General features: G+C 28.8%; 1 protein-coding gene across 1 annotated transcript in view; it reads right to left on the bottom strand.

Moving 5' to 3' along the window:
• The window catches only part of LOC111630481 (CCR4-NOT transcription complex subunit 1-like), a 143,780-nt gene that overhangs the window by 12,558 nt on the left and 103,382 nt on the right, over positions 1-27,840 (bottom strand). The window contains exons 28-37 of the mRNA XM_023374583.1: positions 27,655-27,795; positions 24,793-24,951; positions 21,332-21,472; positions 19,266-19,370; positions 17,611-17,745; positions 14,687-14,881; positions 10,330-10,590; positions 7,095-7,193; positions 6,953-7,020; positions 4,376-4,838 (exon numbers count right to left, since the gene is read on the bottom strand). Of these exons, the coding sequence (XP_023230351.1) occupies positions 4,376-4,838; positions 6,953-7,020; positions 7,095-7,193; positions 10,330-10,590; positions 14,687-14,881; positions 17,611-17,745; positions 19,266-19,370; positions 21,332-21,472; positions 24,793-24,951; positions 27,655-27,795 (1,767 nt within the window). The remainder of the gene's footprint in view (positions 1-4,375; positions 4,839-6,952; positions 7,021-7,094; positions 7,194-10,329; positions 10,591-14,686; positions 14,882-17,610; positions 17,746-19,265; positions 19,371-21,331; positions 21,473-24,792; positions 24,952-27,654; positions 27,796-27,840) is intronic.

Genomic DNA, 27,840 nt, shown 5'->3' on the forward strand with positions numbered 1-27,840 from the left:
TATATATATATATATATATATATTTAGGTTTAAGTGTTTATGCTGTCTTTAATTTAGAAAACAGTATTTCTCCAAAATTATGTTAACAGATAAACTGATATATATTTTCAGAGAAAACTATATCATGACAAACATATAGTATGTAAGCACACCCAAAACTAAAAATTAAATAACAGATTTCAATTATATTTTAGAATTAACACAAAAAAACCCCTCATTTTTAATTAAAAATATAATTTTTATATATATTTAAAAATTACACTTTTATTTTAAAATGTTAAATTTAATATGATTAATAATCAAGTTGATCCAAATAATTACAACTTCATTTATTTTGTTAAGTTCTATTGTTAAAAAGGAAAGGACACAAAACAATTCAGTGCAACTAAATTTTTAAAAATTATATAAAGTATTAGAAAGGAAAAAATCATTCAGTGTCATGTTTTTAAAAAAATATTTTGTGGAAGAAATTTTTTAATATATTCAAGGAACATGTAACTTGTTTTGGAATTTCATAGCAACATTTAAATTTGTAAAATGCTACAAAATTGTTGTAAATATGAAAATTTTGTATTACATTCAAATACAGTGAAACCTGCTAATGTGACCATCTGCATAAGGTGACAACTTTGAGCTGGTCCCTTCAGTGTCACATTAGCAGGTTTCACTGTATATCCTTAAGATAAAACCAACTTTAAAAATTTTAAAACCAAATGTAAGTTCTTGCCTATTGCATATCATGATTTAAAGCATTTAATATGATGTACCTGAATGAACCGCAAACAAATCATGGTCTAACATAATTAGTGCCACCAGATAGATATGCTTCAAAAATATTTTAATACTTCTCATGAACAAAGACATTGGAGTTGAGAAATGAAATGAAAAATTATTTTAGTTCACTTATCAAGAACTTTCTTCAAACTGTCGAAAACATAATATACATGTCTGTATATGCAGTTTTGGAGAAAAACATTCTTTATTTCAGGATTATGTGATAGTTCTAGACTAAGATTGGTTTGATGCAAACCTATGCACACAATAACAGTAAAAAGTTGAAGTTTTTTTTGTCACTATAACAAACAGTAATATCTCAGTATAATTTTTCAAAATACAGCAAAGAGATAGTTATGAAGCAAATCTGATTTTAATTATTTTTTATTAACATGATTTTTTTAATATATTTTACTAAGTTATTAAATATTGTTTTAAACTTTATTTCTTAAATATCTGCTTTTTTGACAGCTATAATATTAAATATATTTTTTTATAGATGATTGGCATGGTAAACATTATACAACATAATAAATGAAAAAATATCCTTAAAATAGATAAAAGGAGATGCTTAACAGAATACATAAGTAAACAAGCATTTTTAATTGAATATAGAAAAGTATTTTAAAATTAAATTCCAAGAATTATAGTAATTTTAAAACTTGGCAATTTTTTTCAGGCAGAAAACTATATACTTTAAATTTAATAATTCATCTTTCACAAGTAATAGAATAATAATTTCATGTTAAAGATGGACAGATATGTCTTAAATGCAAAGTTAGGTCTCTCTTCAAATCAAGAATTGCAATTTTAATATCATTCTCCAAATTCAATTAAGAATTAGACTTGTCTTTCCTTTTTAACATTTGATTTAAATGATCATCTATACCAGTGATTCTTAACCTTTTTATACTCGCGGCCCACCAAATATTTCATAATTTTTTGTGACCCCATTTTTTTTAATAACAATTTATATTTGTTAAATTATTTATAATAAATTGATTTTTTTATATAATAAATGTGAAACATAACTATTATTTCATTATCTGTTTAAATAACATTCAAACTTCACAATTCAACATAAAAATGCATTAATTTTTAACAAAAAATAAAATTAGAAACATTTAAAAATTCATAGAAAAAAACAAAAAATATTTGAAAATTATTTAATGAGATTTCTACTGCTGAATATCCTCAACTAATTTATTAATTCTTAGTTCAATTGTTTGTAATGCTATCCGCATGCAGGCATATAATCGCAATCAATTGCATTTTTTTGTTTTTATATCCATTAGTTGAGAACCCTTTTTCACACAAATATGCATGAATTTTGCAGAATTTGGTGACCCCCTGGCAAACTTCTTATGGACCCCAGGGGGCTGTGGCCCCCGTTAAGAAATATTGATCTATACATTCTATTAAATACAAAGGCTACATTCTGTTTCTAATAATATTTTGTACACATTTTTTTTTTTAAGTTTTAGCAAAATTGTAATGTTTTGCAGCTTATAAACATATAAACATTTGAAAAATACACACATTTATGTTTTACTTTCAAAAATAATTATTTAAGTTTTAAAAATACTTTCCTATTTCAGAGATATTAGTATATTATTTTCTGTAGACTCAACATTAAAAATAAAATTATTTAACCTGTCCAGTGTTATTCCTGACATATCTCAGGTTGCAATCTGCTGATCTTGACTGGTTTACCTGAGATGTCTCGTTTCAGCATCAGAATGTTTTTGAAACTTGATGTTGCTAGTCATTATAATTTTTATATTAAAACAAACTTCCAAAATATAATTTTTTTTGTTTTTACATTTATTAATATATTTATTTTGTTTGTGCAAAATAAAAAAATAATTTCAAATGATACAATAGCCACAATTATTTTTTTCAAAAACATGCAATTTCCATTAGGCTTAACATCAACAAAAATTCAATATGGTACCACATGCAATAGAGAAAAATATCAACATCAGATAGGTTAGTTAATGTTGCTTTTGGATTGTGAGGGGACAACACACAATTTATTTAAAAGTTTTACGCTTTTTAAAATAAATCCTTTAAATACTGAAAAAAGCATGATTTAGTTTTAAATAGAACTGTTAAAACAAATTTTAAAAAATGATAAAATATTTATGAAAACAATTTGTATAAAATAAATGAAGACACCTGATAATTTATTAACCATATTGAAATTTAATCTCATGATTCAAAAGCTAATTATAAAAGAGAATATAATAACATATTATGATAATTCGATAAGCTGGAAGGAAAATTTTCATTAGATTCTTTTTAGAAATATATCAAATTTTATAAAATGTTAAACATCTTATGTAAGATCTCAAAACACTTCATTCTGAAGAGATTTCTCTGTTAAACATAAACATATGATAAATATGTGAAACAATCAATCTAAATACATCTAAAAACAAACTATTACTGTATACTTTTAATAAAATATATTTTTAAAAAATTAGCGCATTTTAATTATTTGTAAAATTAAAATACATTAAAACCTTGTTATTTCAATATTAGATAATTCAAAGTCTATTTTAGTTCTCAGCCAAGAGAACAGGATTTTGCATATATTTTACTTTAGATAATTTGAAAATGTGTACAGTGAAATTTGAAGTCATTATCCAGTTTGGCAACCTACAAAAATATCATTTAATTCAAAATCTCCCATCACATTACATGCTTATAAGTAAAGTTCCCATGCTCAAATGGCATTTTTGGTGACAGTTTCACCAATTATACATTGTTAATTTATTGGACATTTATTCAAGGTCATTCAGATGTCATACAACATTACTAGTAAAGAGAAAAGTTTTGTTTTTAAATTTATGGAAGAAATTTGATTTCGCATTTAATTATTTTGCACATTTTTTTTTTGCAAAAGTATATTGTTTCAATAATTCCAAAGTCTTAAGTAAATGTGCATATTCATGATAGAACGAATACTTATGGCTTTAGCTGTTAATAGAGCTCGTTTTCATCAAATCACATGAACACCATTGGAAAATGTACATTGCACTTAAAAGCATTTTCTTCAATTTCCATTGTGGAAAATATGCACACGAGCATTTATGCAAGGACACTAGCATTTGTAATGGACAAAAAAAAAAAAAAAAAAATACACAACTTTATGAAAAAAAAAAAACTATGTTGAATTACTTTGTTAATCAATAGAAAATAAATCTGAGCAAACGCCATTTCAATTGTTACCTTTATTTCTGTAATAAAGTTCATTGTTAAATTTTATAGTGTTTCTTTTAGGATTTACTGCCAAAAACTGTGATTTTCTAACTTTTTGGCCAAAAATGATGCAGTATTATGAAACCAGGGAAAATGGTGTTTTTGACATTTCACATTTTATTTTCAGATTCCTTCCATCAGTGCTGAGGAAACTAGTACTCATTGCATGACATGATGTTCCTATCAATTTAAAACATTAGTGTGTAGATGACTTCTTTGTATATTAGTTTCAGGTCTTGCTTTAAATATAGTTATGATTACGTTTTCATTGTTTTCACTAAGCACAAGCCAATTGGAAGTTTTTCCACAATAGTTCAATTTACTAATTAATAACTCATGATATTAATGCATTTGTAACTGAACAGGTGGAAATTATATAAGACAATGTCACAATTTTATTCAAGAATAACATTAAAAAAATTTGATTCAAAGAAAAGTCTGGATAACTCAGTGTCATGTTTTTTTTGGGTTCCTTGAGTTTTGAAATAGAGGTTCCACTGTATCTGAATTTTAATAGTATTACAAATAATACATTTATATAAACACATATTATTTTATTACTTACTTGATGTACAAAGAGAGTAAAAGCCTTTGTACTATCTCTCCCGGCAGTAGGTGAATGAAACATATTGACCCATTCTCTCAATAAAAATTCAGTTTTCTCATGTAATCCTGGTGGATCATCAAACTCTCTTGCCTGAGTAATGCCAGAATGCATCATTGACATTGGACCACCAGCTATTCGTTCAGGAAAATTTTGATCACTCAGAGATCTTAAAACCTCTAGCATTTGAGTCAATCTAATAGAAAAAAATTTAAATAATATAGTCATATCAACTTTCAAGTATATTTTATTTATCAAAATTAAGATCTACATAAATATAATAATTTTGATAATAAATTACTGCATTTCTTTGATTAAACCCCAGGATTTTTCAAAACTGGGATTTATCATCTTACAACAAATGAGTGGGTAAAAATTGAAAGAAATACCATAATGATGCACACATTTTTGGAATTATTAAAACTAATTATTGACTATATATGCTACACAACTACAACATTTGAAAATTAATGTTTTTATAGTTAACTTGTTTCAGTTGATATATTATCATTCATATCTGTTTCATTATTGCTATTGAAATTAGGATCTTGACTACCATCTGTTTCAAACTCACCATCCCTTTCCAATTAGAGTTTTTCTAATTATCCTTCATCTGATATGTTCTCAACTTATGTGATTGTGCCTTTCCCATGCTCAATAATTGACAATATTTATGTTTTCTTAAATGTTCCTGTGATCCTTGGAATAGAAATTGCTGTCTGACTATGAACAGTTTGAAGAAAAAAAACTTTACTTAAATTCCTTACCTGTTAGTCTAAATCAATTACTTTACACCAGAGTTTCTCAACCTTTTTTCCTACTATTGTCTCCTTTTTGCTATTTTTTAAAGCAATTGCTTTATATTGTACCCACTTGCAAAAACATTAAAAAAATACTTTACTTATATTGTTTATTTAATGTGATCTTTGAAGTTGATGCTTTGCTGCTAATTTTTAAATTTTTAAGCAGATGAAGTAACTTTGGAATAATTTAATGAAATAATAGACTTAGTTTTTCCAGATTTATTCTACATTTTGTGAATTCTTGTTTATGTGAATGTTCCTAAATATTAACTCAACATAAATCATATCATCATCATCAAGTTGTCGGCACCATCTACCTGAGCTGCATTCTCTATGATCAAGGAATGCTGGAAATGCAAACAGATCTGTTGTCAGTGGATGTTACACATCCTTACTGGAGCACAGACAGCATACAGAGGCATTACTGCAATATCTGTTCTATTATCATGCAGAAGGAGACAGTTCTTGTCTAGAATCATCACAAGAATCCTATTTCTTTCTTTATGAACTAGGCAACCAGGTAGCAAACTTGTCATTGGAAACATGTATCTTCACTTCACTAATATGTAAAAATCCCAAAACCTTTGAACAAAGCAAACAAAAGGCTATATTAATGTTCTTTTCTGACTACCAAGTATCACTTTTAATTGAATTTCTTCCAGAAGGATCCACTATTAATGTGACAAGTTTCTGCAAGATTCTCCAAGCAATACATAGAGCAATCAGATTAAAACATCCAATCCTCTTCACTGATAGACTGTTGCTCCTGCATGATCCCATATAACAGTAGAAAATCTATTGGCAAAATGTGATCAGGAAGTTAATTTAATATGCCTCAATGTCCTTAATTTAATCAAAATATTCTTTCAATCACCAGTACAGTGTGTATTTCTATTAATAGGACTTATTAAACTGGTATATAAGATTACTGCAAATCAGTCACACAGATTTAAGTCCTATTAATAGAAATACACACTGTACTGGTGATTGAAAGAATATTGTGATTAGGAAGTGTTGTTCCATCCTTCTACAGCCCTAACCCATCGTCATATAATTTTCATGGTTTTTGTCCAATAAAAAAAATTGAAGGGACAGAAATTGAGGTTAAGGAGGCAGTGACACAATGGCTTCAACAGCAGCCACACAAATTCTATGAGCAAAGCATCATACAAGTACCTAAACAGTGGAAGGGAGTACATCTAGTTTAAATGTAAATACAGTAGAATATTTCAAGCTGTTCTAGAACTTTTTGATTACATCAAATACATACATAAGTGTGAAAACTTAAAAAATGAAAACTTTTTTTTATTTTTTCAAAGTTTTTCCTTTTTAAACAAATGCTATTTAACTTTAATTATNACTTTCATGCAATGTTTATAACTATCTCAATTTAGGGAATGTAACAGAGATAAAGAATTATTGAACCAAATGTATAAACTTCAAAAAAAATTAACTGTATAAATTCAAGATGTGCTATCTTTTATTGTAATTAAAGAAAATTACATACCCATCTGGAGGTTGTCTTGAATGATTAGCAATATGCATCAATGTTTCAATTGTATTATAAAAATCAGCCTGAAAAATGTATATAAATTTGGTAAAAAGTTAAAAACAACTACAAATTTTAATATCTAGAAAAGAAGACTCACATCAGTTACACATCCATTTTGTCTGTCATCTATAAGATACATCTTTACTAGTGAGATAGCAAATGCTGTAGCCATGTAATTAAGTCCATTTTCCATAGACTGATAAACAAATTTATGTAACAATTTATTTTTGTAATACATATTAAATATGTAATAAAATACAATATGTAAATCCAATATTTAAATTAATACTACAATAATATCAATTATAAATATCTATACAGTAACAGGTAACTTTCAATCTCAAACAAATCAAAAATAATTTCAAAGGTAAAATGATTTTTGATTAGCACTCAAGATTGAAAATTAAATATCTGCATCATGAAAACAAATAAATAAATATATTTAAGAAATTATTTGAATTATCAAGTAAATTCATTTATTTGATACATTAATCAAGCAATAAATTATGACTATATGCCTAAAATGCTGTTGTTCACTAAGCACTGCTAAAACAACCCAGATGCTGAGGCATGGACTCAATTGAAGTCTTTGATAGTGTTTTAATCATGCAGTCACACAGTCTTTCAATTCCTGCAGGCCTCTTGGTGCAGGAGTGGCAGAATAGTTCTTTCTTTGGAGAACATCTCAAAAATGTTCAATGGCGTGAGATTAATTAATGAATTTGGTAACCAAAGCAACACACCAAACTCCTGGTTACATTCCTCAAATCACTCCCAAAAACATATGTCTTGTGGCAAGACATGCATTGTTTTGTTTGTCATTGTCTTGTTGAAAAAATCATCTCCATCAGAAAACATTATAGTCAAGAAAAGGTGCACCTGATTTCTAGTGATGTTTAGGAAGGTGTATCTAGTCAAAGTCTGATCTGCAGAAATGATGAGACCTGAAGCTTCTAATATAAAACCCTCCCAACAACTTGTTTTCATCCAACGGTGTACCTATTAGAAGCTTTAACCTGAACCAACGTAAAATACATAATGAGTGGTCCATTTGTACCAACTCCAACTTCTCTAGCAATAAATTTGCTTAACTTGCACTTTACAGCCTGGTTACCTCTAGCGTGATTGACCAACACCTTTCCAATGATTAGTGATTTCTCCTTTTTCAGACTACTTCCAGTAGATACTCACCATGGTAGCACAAGAACACTCCAGTAGTCTCACTGTTTTGAAGTTACTCATCCCAGCAACTTATCATAATTTATCCTTTGTCAAAATAATTTAGATCCTTGCCCTTGCCCATTTTAGTTGCACTATACATAATGACTGACAGTTTACAATGACAACTTATTGTTTATGATGTAGTTGACAATTACATGCTCATATGCAAAATGTCAGCCCTATTATTTGCTACATCTTACAATAGTCATAAAGTTTTGCTTGACTACTTACAGCAGGGGTGGCCAAACTTTTTTAACTGTTGACCCCAATCACTTTCCAAAGCCTCACATTGACCCCCACCGTAAAGTTTTATTACAAGTGTATGTGTATGAGCGAAAAAACGTTGTGGTCTCTGTCTAAGAAAAAAAAAAAAAAAAACGTTGTGACCCCTTAGCTGCATCGACCCCTCAATCGACCCTCCAGTGATGTTGCATCGACCCCTGGGGGTTGATATCGATCACTTTGGCAACCCCTGACTTACAGCAAAGTTAAATTTTAAATTAGCAATTCATTTCTCATGAAAGATTATCTTAATTTTGTTCATTTACTCATTCATTTTGATTATCCTGACACTTAAATACAAGGATCAGTCAAAAAGTAATGAGCTAAACCTTCTTGACTGACTTTTCCATTATTATTATTGTGTTATTTATTGAAATATATCCTACACAGCATTTAAACGAATTCCTAGTGCTACACTGGACGAAAACCAAAAAATAACTACAGAAAACAAATGTTTTGTTTACATGCTGTTTATGTATCCGTGTTAAGATTTCCTGACTATGTGACATGTGTTTAATATGGCAATCTTTCATAGAATGATATACGTTGTTGTAAAGTCCTAATGTTTTGAGATTTGTGTAATATATGTGATATGAGGAATACTGGCAAAATACATATCTGATATACATGATTTTGTTCTCTGTCAATAAATGTGATATCTGGTTTGTTGTGATAGAATTTTTTATCTGTGGTTATGGTCATATTTTGTGCATTGTTTCCTATGATTGTCTGAGGCATGTACTTGTAATATGATTCCTAGGTGTATAGTAGTGTGCATTTGTCTGCAAGTTTTCGATGCATTATATTTGTTATTTGATTATGTCAATGTAATTAATCAGTTTGTGTTAAAAGCTTGCAACCAGATGTGATGTGATATCTAGTTTTGTGTGTGATGCGACATTTTCTATAAGTGTCATCTAAATATTGTATCTTTTAAAATGTGCTTCCTGTAGTTTCTTGTATTTATGATCTGGACTTACATGACAATACGATCCTTTCCTCTCTCCAAAAAAACATCCATGAGTCAGCCTCCAGTTTGATGTAGTTCTGTCATTGTGATCATAACTGAGTTCATTAGAATGCCCACTGCGAAGCTCCTTCTGAGCCCAAGACTTCTGATGGTGTCTCTTGTGTACTGTGTCAGATCTAAGTCAGTGTTGTGTAGCATAATAGTGTATTGTTTTTTGCAACAGTTATTACTTTGTGTAATAATGATTTTGTTTTCTGTAGAAAAACTCTTGCAGTGTCTAAATTTGTTTGTAATAAAGGAAGGTTTATTATATCTGAGGCCTTGTTCTCCCTCTTTACATCAAAGAGTCAGACTTTCTATGAATAATTTATGATGATGCTTGTAGTTTTGTTAATATTGTTCATGTTTTCCTTTTGGAATTATCATTGTTGTGTGTGTGTGTCTGAAGCATAACTTCAAGGAACAGTCAGCACTAGGACAATGTATGTGTTTATGGTTTAAATGTGTATTTTGCATTCAGCTGTGTTGTTAGTATTGAGTTTAATCTGCTGTTGTATTCTTTTGATATGTCTTTGTTTAACAATCAAAAAATTCCCAAAAATTCTCATGTCTAACTGTCAAACTATGTCTAGAAATATAAATATTTGAAAGTACATATTTTAAAAATTGGTAAATTTATTAAAACCATGATTAAAACATTAAACATGGAATAAGAGAATTATTCTTTTTAGCATTTTAATATTTAAATCAATTTTAGGAATTTTTTCATCATATAACTGCTATTAAATATTTTTTCAGATATTACAATTAGCTGTAAAATGCATATTTCTATACTAAATGAATGGAACATTAAAAATACCTGAGCAAGATACAAGTCATAAGCTTGAAGATTTACAAGATGACTACGAACAAGACAATCAAATGCTTCTAAATTATATCGAAAATCTTCTCTACATTCAATTAGACATCTTGTTACTTGTTTACTTGTCCATTGAATTCCATAAACTCTGGGATCTGCTAATGCTTTAAGAACTAACAGATGGCCTTCTCGGAAACGTATTGTTAAATCAGGATCAGTTGATAATGATTGAGTAAGTCCTTCAAGTAATCCTTCAACAGCCTAAATAATGATAATGCTTAAATTTAATAAAAATAAATGATTTACAATAGACATTTCATAATAAGTTATTGTACAATTTATTCAATCATTCAGATGAAATTTTCTATGTTAAATAATAGTAATAAAATGTAAGCAAAGTAAAAGATCATTAAACAAGAGCTTAATAGTAACAAGCTTGCTATTCATCATCTTTTTGGGGTGCAAGAGCTCAGAAATTTAAAACAATTTTTAATACTAGACTACACAATACTAGAACTATAAGGCTTCAAATATATCCACCATTGCAGGGTACAAAATCTATCAAGGAAAAATCCAAAAGTGACCAAATGGTAACATTGACCTAGAATGAGCAACTGCTTAATAGCGAGTGATCCATATGTTAGTAGCAGCTGATCTGTAAATATAAAAGTAATTGTGTGCTTTTCATAACTAACTAGATTTTTATAATGAAAAAATAACATAATAGTAACAAACTACACAATATAATACCAAGTGGATATCATATGGGTTATCAGTATCTGCAATTATGGCAAGTTTGTCTGGCCGACAAACTCAAAATCGAAAATCTGACACAACATCCTTTAATTAATAGTGAAAACAGTGGCAGCATAAAAATGTATTATACAATGTTTACAATGATGATGAGGGAATAAAACACGGTCTAAATCCTATCAAAATGTTTTACTAGTAGGGTTTCTCATTTCCTGGTCTTTTGCTTGTCCCAGGATTCCGGGATAAAAGTGAACTGTTTCCCAGGATAGAATCAATTATTTTTAAGGTATACAAAATATCTTGAAATTATATGATATAATTATTTTTCATTTTTTAAAGTAATTTTAAAGTTCTGTATCATCTAAAATCATATTAATAATGTTGTGTAAGATATATAATAAAAATTACCTTTGAATTACGTAGAAATTTTCACAAATAGAAAAAAAATTATTAAAGTTTGCTAGAAAATGCATATAACAACAACAACAACAAAAATGCTTTGAATTGAGTTAAAAATTAAAAATTGAACTTAGATCAAACTTATAACTTAGAATGTAATTTTCGTTTTATAAATAAAATATAATACAAAATATTGTAAACTTTTATAAGATTTTAAAAAGCAAAGATGATCAATACTCCGATCACTCACTCTAATTCTTATTTTAGTAATGAAAAGTCTTGCTACCGAGAATGCTCTTTCCGATTCAATTGATGCGATTGGAATCGTGTTTAATGCATTTAAGAGAAGACAGATATTATGTGTTTATTCACCCATAGCCTGGAAGATTTCGAGTTTATTTTCGAAATTGTAGTACTTCTTTTGCTCTCTAGTATTTTTGATTTGCCTACCTCGGCTGCTTTAATAGTGGCATCAAGCTTATAGCTCAATAATTTGGCAATTCTTTTGGCTTTAATAATCAGGTTTATGAAGAAAAACTTCATAATTGCAGACTTTATACTCGTTTGTATCTTTGCCCAATTTGCACAATCTGGCGTTACGCATTTATTGAGGCTACTGGCCATGGTTAAAAATTAAGACGGCGTAAGCACAATTATTCCATATATTACGGGTTCTGACAAGTAAAGAATTTTCAGAGTCTGGTACAAATAAGCTATGTATCGATTATCGACTATTTGTGACATGCCATAACGAGCAAAAATTAAAAAAACTAATAGGTAGGTTTAAAATTAATAAATACAAATGTATTCTGACAGTGAATGAGATAATTATGCTTTTTATTTGCAAAATTTCTTAACCTTAACACAAAATAAGAAAAAAAGTGAATTTTTAAGAAATTTGCGGGATTTCCCGGGTTAAAAAAACAAGCGGGATCCCGGGATCCCGTTTGAGAAACACTATTTACTAGTGATATTTTGGGAATCTGACTATAAGAGTTGGAAAACCATATTAACAAGTGATATGGATACATGACATAAGCTAATCATCATCCATATTATAAACTTCAAAAATATGCATGTATAAAACCAAATCATTAACAAAACTTACACCTAAATTGCCAGATTATTTTTCAAACTATAGACCCAAAGAATGAATTCAACTTCCATTCAGAATCAATCCAGAATTTTCTAAAGTATTTTATTAAATTTAAAAGTAATTCATAATTATTAATCTTTACATAAAAATATGGCTTAATTCTCTGTTTATAAAAAATTTAGGAATTAATTTAAAATTAACTTAAATTATTTGATTTTTTTAGGTTATAGATTGAAGCTTTAGTGTGGTTCCAGAAAGTAAAAAAAAAACAAAAAACAAAAACAAATGATACTCATTAGAAAGGAAGTGGCCAAAGGTAAAACTGAAAGCTGGGATAGATTAATCCATGTAGTGTTTTTGGCATGTAAAAATTAACTATTTTTTGCTTAAATTTTTAGAAATAAACTGACCAAAAATGTTTTTCCTTATTTGGGAAAAACAGAATTGTTAATATAGCACCTTAATCCACACTTTTAGGCTTACTTCAGAATTCAACCAATGCACTATCTAGGAATTGCATAGTTAAGCCAAAATATTCATAAAAATACTGTACATTTAATTAATTAAATAATAAATGTAACTGCACAAAACAAAACTTTCAAAAAATAAAAATTGAATCAGACATTTTTTAGATTTAACAAATTCTTCATAAAGCTGACTTCTGACAGTGGCAGGATAACCTAATACTTATGGTGTGATACAGAGATATATTTTTGCACAACTTTTGTAAAAATTAATTGATGTATTGATGATTTTATAATTTTTCTGAATGAATAGACAAAGAGTAACTTACAGAAACCATTTTTATTCCTATGATGGACCAGGAAGTCAATATAAGTTTGGTTATGAATGTGAGAAATAAACCGAGTTAATTAAAAATAAAATGTTTGATATTAAACAATCAATTATTATTAACATCGAAACTCTCAGTTTTTCTTTGTGTTAAAATTTTCCCTGGGAGGAAATCTATCCTTCCGTGCCCCGGAGTAACTTCCTTTCACAACGGAACCCGAAACTGAATCCCCCGGACATCTTTTGGAAAAAATCCACGATTGGTGAAACCCGACCACGAGACCCGAGGGTATAAAGACCAGGTGCTGCACGGAAGGGGGGTCGATTTCGTTTACCCAGATCCAGGACGCCACCCGACCGCCTCGCCGACGAACCCTGGGACGCTCCCGAGATACGACCGCATACCTACCCGATCAAGAGCCTCGATCCGAGTAACCCTTCAAGCAAGACATAGACCGAAAATTCATCCGAGGTATGACCCAATATTGTACACTCTCTCTCGGCGCGCTTCCCTCCACTCCCGCGTGTCCGCTCGAGATAAGCTCAATGTATTTATGTTAGTTATGTTACCGTCTCAATAAATGTTGTTTTGTTGTTAAAAGTCGTCTTTATTTCGAGTATCATTAACGCTTTACCGACGACCCCTCTCACCTCCTCCACTCGACCTGACAAAAGAATCCCGACTTACGGGATAGAAAAAGCAATTTCTAAGCCATCGACTGACCAGTGGGCAGTTGTCACCCAACTGTTGCCTATCAAAAAGAGGTACGACCTCGTCCTACCTCAGGCTACCCACATGACAGCTAATTCACAAAGTCACATAGAATGAAATTCTATGTGACTTTGTGAATTAGCTTTGTAAATACAGATTAGATTATAAAAAATCCAAAACAAACAAGATAATATAAAGACAACTACAATATGGCAAACACATAAAACATCTTCCATTTCTGTGTACAGTATCAATATTTTGAAGTCTCAGAACCTTTACAGAAAACATACAGGAAAATGAAAAAAATAAAGCATAATTAGAGAAATAAAAGGGTGATTAAAAAACATGGATATAAAAAGCTACTGTCATTATAGAAAAACTTCATCAAATAAGCAGTTTTAAATACTATACAAATACTATAAAAATAAAAAAAGTATGTAAGTTAGTGAGATATATGTTAATGTGTTAATAAATTTTAAGTTATATTTTAGAACTTTCAAATAAATATTAAAAAAAATCTAAAATAAATCAAAATTTTATTATAATTACTATTCTAACTTCATTAGTAAAATTAAATTTTTCTTTGAAATATTCATATTTCTTACTTTTCGCAGAAGACTTAATGCTGGAAGTACATCACGAGAATTACGAGCCATATAAAGTCCATCTATAAGACACTGCATTGACATTACTTGTGGATTATTAGTGGGTACCATTACACTATGTACATAATTTTCAAGCTCTGATGAAACTTTATCATAAATTTGAGTCACATCATCAGTTGGATATGATTGTAATACCTAGTAAAAATAAAAAATATTTTAGAAAATGTTTAAATTGATATTGTAAACAACATACTAATATAATAAATACATTACTATTGTTAATGTTTTCATTATCGAAAAAAGTTGGTGTGTTTATAATATTACATTATATTACACTGTATATTACATTATAGTATTTGGTTCATATAATTACAAAGTTTATCTTACATAAGAGTTTCTCACACTTAGTGACCAATCCAACACATTTTAAAAATTCTTTACTCCTCTACTGTACACAATTTAAAGAATTTTTAAAATATGTTAGATTGATCACTTGGTGTGATAAAGCCTAACATAAGATAACCTTTATAGTTATATAAATCAAATACTATAATATAACAAACATTAAAATGAAAACCATATAAAGAGTTTGATTATTTCAGCCTACAATTGTCACGTTTATCGCAATACTTGGATGGAATGAAATAGCACAATTTCATTGGTCAAGTAGACAGCCATTGAAAATATGATATCTTAATATTTTAAGATACCATTTTCTTTTTATAACATTAATTCTAAAAAACTGTACCATTCACAGCCAAAAGTCGAATGGTAATCTGTCAACAAATCAAATTTTCTGAAAAATGGACAAAATATTTAAACTCAACATCCTTGAAAATGACTTAAAACATATTTTGTGCTTGCTGGTAACTTGGTATTATGTAGTTTTCCTATTCAAATGCCACCATACTGCTGGTCCAATAAAAAAAAAAAAAAAAAAAAAAAAGGACTATTGCAGAAGGGGGTCAAAGTAATTCAACCAAATGTAGTCATTGATCTCCTCCTGGAAAAGATGATGATCAACGATTACTAATTAATACTGGTCTACTATTAATATTTGAAAAGTGATCTGTGTTGGATAGGTTGTAATGACCCTCAATGTAACTGAAGTTGCTAACCTTAATGTCCAAAAGAGTTCATATGATTCTTTTTATCTTTATGTCTTTAATATTTTTCTTTTTTGTTTCTATGTTGTTTACTTGGACCATGTTGATAACTAGGACATACTATACTGGTGTAGTTTCTGATAAGTAAAGAGTAAGACTAAAATATTTTGAAGTAACATGACTTCCAGTTTGGAAATGAAGTCATGCTACTTCAAAATATTACCCTGAACAGAGTTAGATAAATGACCAACACGACGTTATTGCTAACAGGAAAAGTATGACATACAGGGCAAGACCACCACTACAAGAATTGCGAACATTGTGACAAAAAGTCGCAGCTCGGCTTTGTGTAACATCACAAATAATCACTCATTAGAATTAGTTTGGTTTGGTTTATTAGTTGTTACAGCAATGCAAAACATGAGTGATCTGCCGAGGGAAATGCACCCAGGAAACTTTTATCGAATGCTAGACCCCATTTAGGTGTTACTAACATGAAAAGAACACAGAAAACTCCACATAGGCAGCCCACTGGTGATGTCTGAACCCATGACTAACTAACTATCAGTGTTTGGTGGTTATATAATATATATATATATATTTTAAAATTATATCCATTTTAAGAATTATATTTAGTTTATTATTTTGTTAAATTTTTTGCTAAGAGATAACACTAAATGTAAAGTTAGCAAATAGAATGTAGATAAAAATTAATCTATAGAGATCCAATATTTTGGAATGGGATATACGACATTATCTATGTTAGAAGTATGTGAATGTAACTGCCGAGTTTTGTAGCCTTGGTTAAACGGCCTAATAGCAAACAAACATACATCCTCATACAGATGTTATATAAAACAGGTTATCGTATTAAGAGCTTATCTAATAATTTTACTGAAAACCTTGTTTTCCAGATAGATTCAATAAATGCTTGTTAGTAAGGACATCATAAAAATTTAGTTATTAAAGATTTCAATATTTATATATTTAAAATATTTCTTAACCCAAACATTTTAGAAATGCAACTTGAATGTGTGTGTGTAAAACTAAAGATAGTAATATAAAATCTAAACTTACTAGTTCTCTCATTATAAATTACATTAATAAAAAAAATAATTTTTTAAAAGTAAATTTTGAATATTTCTTTTTATTTCACATTTTTGTCAAGTTTACAAAATACAGAAATATATAACTTCTCAAATGTGAAATAATTGTTTCTTTGATGCAAATTATTACTAACTATCACTCAATGTTAATAATAATAATAGAATTTATTTTATTCAGAAAAATAATAATTCACAAATTAATACATACCATAATCCTTTCAAACAAAATATAAACTGATATATTCATAAATACAAAATACTTTATAAAAGAAATTGAAATGCAAACTTTTTTCAAAAATGAAAAAATATTTCTAATAAAATTTTGATATAAGACAAACATTTTTTAATGTATAAAAAAAAAACTAAAATATTCAAATAATTAATTTTTTCCCTCTAATTTGAATAGAGATTTAAAAATCTTACAGCAATATATATTCAATTATCATATAGAACATAATTTCTTTCAAATATGTAACCTGTATCTTCAATAAAGGATGTTCCTGATCTAAAGCCTATAAGATAGTCTACTGGAATTCTTGTGATTTTTCGGATTAAAAGAGACATATATATGTATGACATAATTTCTTTTTAGCAATAATGAGATTTTCCTGTGTATAATTAATGTATTTGATATAAACACATAATCCCATCCCTAATAAATTTTGTTAAAAAATAATAATAATAATAATGGTTTGCAGTAATTTTTACATACTGGAACTGGTTTTGTAATAAATGTTGATGCTGAGGAAGATGAGGATTCTCTTTCACAATTATTTGGTAAGAAACCTGGAACATTTCTAGCAAATTCCTCATACACAGCCATCTGCTGAGAAGTAACACCTCCAACCTATTTTAATAACAGAAAAAAAAAATTAATAATAAGTTAACTTTTTTCATAATGCTTGTAAAATGTTTATAACAATTTTTATTTGGAAAAACTATTATACCCATTTTGACTATTGTGTTTTGCTGTCTAAAATATTATCATAAGAACAATGAAGTTATGCTTCTTATAAAAGTATTCTGAAAACCAGAGCTGAAGAAAAATCCTAATTAAATTTAATTTAATTAAAAGCATAACAATAATTAAATTTAATTTTTATTCCATCATAATTTATATTGATGTAATTGCTTATCATCACCATCATAAAAAAAACAGAATATAAAAATTCAAAATGATAATGTGATCACTTTAAATAAAAAAAATGACACTGATCTTAAAAAATTCTTTTGTTCCATTTGCTTGAATCAACTGAAGATTAACAAAACAAATCATTTTAAGTAGAAGCATTTGTTTTTTTTTCAAGTACATTAATATAATGAAAGTTTGTAACATTATTTTCAATTTTTTTTCCTTCAAAACACTTAAATAATTTAGCAAAAAGATTTTATGTAAGTAATATATAAACTTTATTATTTAAAATCATTATCAAATGAATTTCAAATTTTTATAACCATATTTTAATTTTCATTCAAGACAGTTATAATTTTTTGATAAAAATTTTTATCTTCAGAAATTAAAAAATTGTTCAGTTTAATAATGATTGCTATTTCCAAGTAATAAGTAACTTGAGTTTCAATGCTTGTTTTTACAAGATAATCTTATCATAATATTCTTAATTTAGGGATTGTCTATTAATTACACATACAATTTTCAAGCTACTTTTAATTCCTTCCCTCCCTGTTATATACATGATGTACTTTTTGCAAACTTCCTTCTGTTTAATTATGTGCAAAATAGTTCAGTAAATCCATCTTATGTTGAAGAAATTACAAAGTTCTGCAAATATTTTTGACAGGTTATTCACGACTAGTAAGCAGGCTTATAACAACAACTTTGGATGCCAGTAATATCACAACAAAAAGTCAAAGAAGACAATGCCTTGTCTCCTATCCAAATTGTATATTTTGAACCCCTCCCGCCATTAAACTGTACATGTAATTAATGTATGATCCCTTATCAATCTTAGGAAAAAAATTGATAAAAAAATGGAAGCTGTGACTATTATAATACTGAACTCATAACTTCAGACAGAGCCATCAAATAAAGTTTAACATAAACTAAGATCACAATAAAGTTGATTAACCCCTTCTGAGCCGCGCTCGAGTGTGACTGGAGCAAGTTTTATAGCGTTACGTAAAAATCGGTCGTTAAGGCCACTTTTAAAAAAATTATTTTTTTTGAATTTTTGGAATGTTTTTTAGGTCCCCAAATTTTTTCAGAATTTTTTGCGCACGCGAAAAAANATAAATTATAATATTGTTTAAAGAAATTCTCAAGATTTATATAATGTCATGACTAATAAAATCTATGAAACAGAATACACTTATGTAATAAAAATTATGTTAGAATTATCTGAAATATACCTTTAGCCTTATTTGTTCAGGCATTCTTTCAGCTTGATATGTCAAAACTAAAGGATCACAATATCTTCTACCTTCACCCCTAGCATGTTTCCTCACTTCATATTCCTTAAAGAAGAAAAAAGTCAAAAGAATTACAAATGTTATATAATAAAATTATTACATCTTCATTTAAGTAATGGAATGTAAAATTAAAAGTGTAATTCTATTCATTTTAATTCTAATTATTGTTCTAATTATTATGAAATCATCATCATCATGTTATTCACAGAATATAAAAAATAAACTTAATACATTAGTCAAATCCTTCATAAATATTTATTAATTTTATATAATACATGAAACTAAAAATGTGTATAATTTTAATTATAAAACATCCACAATTTATTTACAGATATATATAGACAGGAATAAAAAGTAATCCTGTCTATGCATGTGAAATAATATGATTGATTTATGATTTACAGTGAAATTCCATTAACAAGGCATCCAGTATGCCAGCAAACCCAATAAGCAGGCATGTCCAGCTCATCTTCGGGGAAGTATAAGTATACTGGGTATTTGTCTGTATTTATATGCAACTACATAGCCAATTAATTAAAACTAAAAACAACAATTAAATTTTAAAAAATTTAAAAAAACTGAGCTTTACACCAAAACAGAAACTAAAACTAAACTCAAAATAAATAAATTAATTAAAATTGAAATCAAGTAAATTGAAACATATTTCTAACGGTGTTGACAGAGTACTTGTTGTCCATCATGATTAATTTGCATATATTTCATCCTTGCAATCACAGTTAATTAACTCTCTATTTATAGCTCTTTTTGTAAAGTGTTAGTTTTGGTTGGCAATGATGGAACATTTTGCTTTTAATATATAGAATATAGGATAGATATAGATAAAAGAGTACAAAGCACAAAGTAAGATTAGTGTGTTCTTGTTTCAAACCAACCAAGGGTAGGAATAACCTGGAAAAATTGAAATGACACATTAAACAATCATTAAAAATCACATCACAAAACATTAAACAATAATAAAAGGGGGTTTGTAGTTTTCACGCAAACACATGTAAAATTGTGTCCAGGGAATCAAAAAAATTTCCATCATCTGATAAGTTGCATATTCGATAACCCAGCACTGTGTTTTAATGTCATCAATTGTGTCAGAATGGTGTCCTTTCAGCACTGATTTTAATTTTGGGAAGAAGAAAAAAAAATTGCAAGGAGCCAGATGTGATGAGTAGGAAGGCTGGGAAGGACAGTCATTTGATTTTTGGCACAAAACTGGCAAATTGACAAGGCTGAGTGAGCAGGCATGTTGTCATGGTGAAGGAACCATGAGTTGTCTTGCCACAACTCTGGCCTCTTTTTGTGAATTTTTCATGCAATTGTTTCAAAACATCTTCATAGTACTGACGATTGATTGTTTGATCTTGAGGCAAAAATTTAAAGTTCACAACTTTGATTTTCTGAATGCGAGTGTCATCAGTTGAAGTCAAAGGCTTTCCTGGTTGATGGTCATCTTCAACTAATTGAAGACCACTTTTGAATCAGGTAAACCACCTAAAGCATTGCCTCCATAAGCTTGATTCAAAAGTTGAAATATTTCCATAAAAGTTTTCTTCAGTTTCATGCAAACTTCACATTGCATTGTTGCTCCCGTAAATTGCACATTGCAAAAATCACCATGAACATTGAAACACCTTTCACTCAAAAAACAATAATGTGAGAATAAAACAAGATACCAACAATCTGAAAAAAGCAGCTTACTCGATAGATTATCACAAACATAGTGTTGTTAACTTCACAACACTAGGACACACTGTTTTTGTGCAATTCAAAAAGTTTGGTTATTTTTTGAACAGACCTTGTGTAGACTGTGTTTAACTTAATACTTATTTCCTTTTTTGAGTACATCATACTATAAAATACAAAAAACTATTACCTTTTTCAATAATCCCACACTAAACAATAGCACATTAATGAGAAGAGAGGAAAAAAAAGACTAATATTTGAATTAAAACTTGGAAGTAGATCAAATATTAAAATTATTACTTATTACTTACTGCACTCAGTCGCTTATCAATTTCTGGAATAGCTTTCTCAACAGCAGTTTTTTGTATAAAACAACAAGCAAGCTCAACATTTTCTTGTGCTACTAATGTGGCAGCTTGTTCTGTTATTTCTTTTTGCTGAGGATTTTGAACCTATATGTAAAATGGAAAACATATGAATTAATTATATTTAATTCACACTAATCAAAAAATATTTGTAAATTAATGAAACTCAAATTAATTTATTATCCAGTTTGTTTTCATAACATGAAAGGAGTATAATGATAAAGTTTACTGAACGTATCAGTTCAAATAAAAATTTTTATAAAACAAAACATATAAATTTAAAATTTGGTAATTCTGTAATATAATAATAGCAGAAATTAAAGTATATTTATTATCTTAATATTAATATTTTAGTAACTGTTTTTAACCAGTTGTTTGCACGGTACTACCATTAGAGAAACCAGTTTTAGTTACACTGTTGCGCAGTACTCCAGTTGGAATAAGTGTCATTTTTTTTTTCATAATTAACTAGTTGGTGGCGATTTAAGCACTGATTGGCTTTTATCTATATAGACTGAATCTGTTTCAACAAATAAGATATTTGTTACCACCCCGTATTTTTAAATTTACCCACAAAACTCCTCTTTCCATGTTAAGTCTATGGGAGACCCTTCTTTTGTTCATTTGGCAATAAAATCTTATTCGCATGCCTGTTGATCTCTAATTGGTATATAATAGCTAAATGACTATCCTTTAACGAATAAGCATTGACTCAAAGTTAAGTTATACCTTCTCGGAGCTACATTGTCAGCTACAAACAAACAATTATAAATCATTATTCTCATCTATTTTTAGCTTGAATTTAGTGAATTTTTATGTATATTTATCCTATTTAACAAACAAGCAAGTTTTTTAAACCATCCAGCCATAAATCTTTTAAAAAACAAAGTACTTCCGGTTATTGTAATACTTTCGAAATACATAATCATTAATATAATAAAGTAATAATCGCTTGATATATACCACTGTTAGTACAATAGTGTAAATAATGTATAAATAGAATCAAATATACATCATCTATATATATATATATATATAAAAATGGACATGTATGTCCCTATATTTCACTTTTCCGCCTAAACTACACATCGCACGTGAATGGTGTTTGTATGTGGTAGTAGCCCCAAGTCTCCATTCGTGCATAGGGGTGGTTGCGTCTCGATAGCTATAAGGGTGCGGGAGATATGAGGCTGAAAGTGGTTGAAAGTGGCTTTCTATTTTGAATGTTTTGTTCAAATTTGTTCGAATTAAATTTGAACATAAAATTTGAATATTGGTTCGATTTTAGAACGATTGTAAATGTTCCAGAAATGCCGAAAATAGTTCGTTTGACTAAACGTAAAAATTCTCTAATTAGTCTGGAAACGTGGGACCTAATTCTTGCATTCTGTGAAAACGGGTAAGATTAGCTATAATGTAATTATCTTAATCTTCACTATCGTTACTTTTTGCCCAGCGAAGCGGGTCCTTGCAGCTAGTCAATAATAAAAATTCTATTGACCCAGATTTAGAAAAACCACCACTCCTTTCCACGCTGATTGGCATTATAATGTATAGTCTGTATTATTTCTCTACACTAGTTTAGAAAGCTGCAGTTCTTTTTATCTGTGAGAATATAGACCTATCTATCTAACATAGGGGTCGCCAAACTTTTTTAACCATTCACCCCCAACCACTTTCCAAAACCTCACATTGACCCCCACCGTAAAGTTTTATTACAAGTGTAAGTGTATGCCGAAAAAAAAAAAACGTGACCCCTCAGCCGCATTGACCCCCTAATCGACCCCCTAGCCGCATTGACCCCCCCAATGATGTTGCATCGACCCCTTGGGGTCAATATCGACCATTTTGGCGACCCCTGATCTAAAATATATAACAGATTAATCGGATGCTTATTAAAAAAATTTTTTTTGATTTTTTGAAATCTCGAATTTTATAAATTTTTTAAAAACGCACGTAATATTTTAAAATGAACAATAGTAAAGTGTGATATGTGTGTGATAAAAGACAAGAAACATATCAGATCTACAACAATTTTTAAGTGAGATATTGCAAATTAAAAAATCACTATAAAAACCAGAAACTGTCTACCCAACTACGACGTTGTTTCAGATTATCGAGATGCACAGCTGAAAGGTTAATATTAGGTGTTAAATAGCTTTTTTTTTTAAATTTTTACAAAGGCAATTTTAACCTGTGATCACCTGCAATAGCAGCAATTTTCCACCTACTAGTTTTTCAAGAGCATTTTTCACCAAATGGACTTACTTAGCTGAACTTCCATGCAGCATGCTATGTATCTAACTGTGTAAAAATTTTGATCAAAACAAAATTTTTCCACTAATCACAGGCTCTCAAAATACCACTGTGGAATATTTCGAACTTATATATGCTATTGCATACAATTTTTCCTTACTATCACACAATTGCATGCATAAAGCAGCAATTTTCTACTCTGACTTCACGGAGGCTCTCACAATTGCCATAAGAGGTAGTCATGATGTTATGAATGTTTGTCAGCTATGCTTGACATAATGACATGCATGGTCTGCAAGTAGTTACAATTTTTAATTCTTCTCTCTATAAAATAGCCTGGAACACTATGATCTTTAACAGTTTAGATGTTTTTAATTGCTTTGTGTCTGAAAAATACAGAAAAATTATTTTCTAATCCTTCTGAGAAATACCTCAATCCTTGTCATTTATTTCTAGCTGAACTTGTTTCACATTAGCCCAAGCTACTGTGAAGTTTGAAGAGCTCCCTAAGGGAGCCCAGGTTGGAACATTGTTCTGGAAACAAAACAATATCTCAAACTAAACAAAGTATGATGTTGAAGTTTGCATGTGAGAGAAGACATCACTAAATTTTTCAGAATCATCAACTTTGAGGAATAACGATTACATGTGAAAAATCAGCACCTTACATATGCAATCTTGTAAAAATTGCATGTGATCATATGTTGAAAATATTCCAGAATATAAATGTGAATATTTTACTTTTTTTTTCAAAAATAAGCCATATAATAATTATCGTATTTGCATTCAATATAACTTACTATATAAACATTTTATTAAGATAATTTTCAAACTTATTATTAAATTTTATAAACTTATTACACGTGTTCTCTTAAATACAACATGCTATAAAAATGAAATTTATTTAACTGTATTACATCTAAAAATTCAGGACACTAAAGTTACTACATACTGAAAATGTACTTTGTATTTTTAATGAACTTTAAAATATAAAGATAAAAGTACTTTGTATTTTTAAAGTTTTAATGAACTTTAGTCTGATATTCTTGATATATTACTGACTTTATTGATTTCATAACATTCTTTACAGCAATAAATTACATGAAATAAAAACACATTATCTAGATATATATGACATGATATTTACTTACTCTCTGTATAGCACTAGTAAATGCTGACCTCAGATTTGCACTTATTGATAAAAGTAAGGGATCTCTACATGTAATCATTGCCATTCCAGCTGTCAAATTTTTTACCATATGATGTGCAGCAATACGCATTCGTTGCTCCTCAGGATCTAAGGCAAAATCCTAGAAAAATAAACATTTTTAAAAATATGTTTCACATTAAAAAGACATGTTCAACAACAAAGCATAATTGTATTTTTTATGTAAAATTTTTTTTCCTTAAAAAAATTAAAAACTTTTTTGTAAGAAGTTAATAAATAAAATTTTATAAGATATGTATAACAGAATTTAAAATATATACAATATGATAAGCAAAAAGTTTTAAACTCCTTATAAGAACTATTTTCATAATAATTAAATTTACAATAATTTTTAATTATATCAAATTTGCACTGATTTAAATTTGTAACATAATTAGATAGTTGTCTTATGTGTAATATAAAAAATATTACAAAAATTAAAAATTTTAAATACTTTTTAAACAGCATTGAACATATTTATGAAAAAAAAATACATATACAGTAGAGCATCGTTTATCCAAAAGTCAATTATCCGAAAGAATTCCAGTCGGCAAATTTAAATTTTCGCCAGTGCTGTGGCACCGCAATCTTTGGCTATATCTTGGGCTACTCAAAATATTATACGCTTTTGATACTAAATTAACTTCTGAAGTATAATTTTTTTTATTGTTTTTATATTTTTCAATATATTTATTTTGTTTGTACAAAATAAAAAAAATAATTTTTAATTAATTAATGATACATTAGTCTTCGTTAGGCTTAACATCAACAAAAATTCAACACGAAGCAACATGCAACGGAGAAAAATTTCAACACGGGATAGGTTAATATATTTTTTTGTACATAATCAATTATCCGAACAACCTCAATCCCCAATTGATTAGGATAAATGACACTCTACTGTATCTGGATTTCTTGAAAAAGATGCTTCCTGGCATAGCTTTCAAGAAATCTAGTCCCTAATTAGATGTTAACTATGTAAAGAAAACTCAAAAAAGTTCACACAGCCAGCCTGATGGTCAGACATGAACCCATGACCAACCACCAGTGTTCAATGGTTTATTCACTCAACTATTATATTTTTACATTCACCATCAATTGTCAACAATCTGTTTCCAGGCATTACTGTACTAATGGACTATTTAATTTAATAACATTTACTAACTTTTATTGTTTGATGAAATATAGCAAATTATATCACACTGAAAAACACATACACGCTTCAAAATGAACCATTCAACATAGAAAATGACAGTGCTGCAAAATAATTTTGAGAACATTATATTTTTTATATTTAACTTTAAAAAGCTAACATTTTTTGTTATGGTTAATGAATACCATACTGGCATTAAAAGTAAATTGTAAAGTTTCTAAAAGTAAATTTGTATTATTGTCAAGACAGTAATTGAAAATGACAATGCTGACTAATAGACAGAAAAAGAAGTGAACATTATTGTGTTTCACAAATATTTTTTTTTTTTTAGAACAAATTAAGAAAAAAGGATCAGGGCCATTGCTAATTGCTAAATTGTATGCTTTCTAGTAATATGTAAATTGTAAAGACCTTTACATTAGTTTATTAAATCCAAAGCATGTTACAGACATTACAAATTATATAATAATCGTATATGTGAGATCCGGAGGTTAATTGTTAAGATTTATTAGAATGAAAAAATGTTTCCCTATTTACGGTATTTCTGTCTCCCACCCAATACAGAAGGGACAAACAAATCTTACATCAAATCGTCAACAAGCATTCAAAACTGTCAATATTATCCAGCAGTTGACATGTGGGAACATACAGTTAAAAATTCCATGACAAAGAAAACAACAAGTCTGATTCTCACTGCATTAACCGACCCTGCAATGACACATGCAGAGTCTCATCACTACAAACATAAGGTCACTTGACCAAATTTTCACAATTAATGAGGATATAAAAGAGCACACCCAATCTTTGGGGCAATCATTCTCAGTCTCTTTTACCTTGTGTGTGTGATGCATCAGCTCCTTGTTCTTGTTCCCCTGGATACATCCCTATACATAGCCAACTGCTGACCAGATTGGGACCAACAGATTCTCTTCCTGAGGTATTGTAATTAGAATTGTAAACGCTCTCTCTCGGTCAATTTAACATGCAAGTGCTTAGATAAATGTTATCGTGCCGATCTTAGATGTACTATCAAACACAACCAAAGTTGGAAAGTGTATATAGACTTAGTGCTGTAGCTACTATATACTCCTTGCTTTAGCTTATTAAATTGTTGTATTTAATTGAAGTACCTAAGTCTCACCTTCCTCCAATCATGGATACCTACCAATGCCTTGTTGACAACCTCGCTAACCCTACAACCCAAACTACAGATCACCCTCCTATTTGAATATATTTTTAGCTGACTATATTGGAATATTCACGAGTTAGGACATGCATTAAACTATCCTAACTGGTGTCAGGACCTGACATTGAAAGAATCTTGAAATCCCAATGACAATATATAGATTAAGCCATCCACTGACAAAGTGAGCTGATCTCGCCAATCTGACACCAATCAGAAGTCAACAGTGCAACCTGTAACCTCCGGCTTCTCACACATATATAAATGCAATAATCATTCTGTTAAAGCATGTTGAAATTTGAATTATGAAGTTACATTTTAAAACTATACTTCGTTACATATTTAATTCTAATTTATTGATTACAATATTAGTTATTGATTACAGTATATTGCTCTGACTATAGTAATGTCAATAAAATGTTGAATGTTTTAATCATTTCAATGAAAAAAATTAAATTCAAATATATTACCTTCTTAACTATTTGTTCACATGTTGTTAGTGAAATTTTTATTGAACGTTCAACAACTGGTGGAATCCAATCTTGTACAGCTCTTTCAACTGCAGGCTTAATATATTGTTTCAAATGAGGATGTGCTTGAAACAATGCTATCTAAAATGAAATAATAAAAATTAAAATAACAATAATTATTACTAA

This window comes from Centruroides sculpturatus, unplaced genomic scaffold (assembly GCF_000671375.1).
Source record: "Centruroides sculpturatus isolate CEXI.00-Female unplaced genomic scaffold, Cexi_2.0 scaffold554, whole genome shotgun sequence".
NCBI lineage: Eukaryota > Metazoa > Arthropoda > Arachnida > Scorpiones > Buthidae > Centruroides > Centruroides sculpturatus.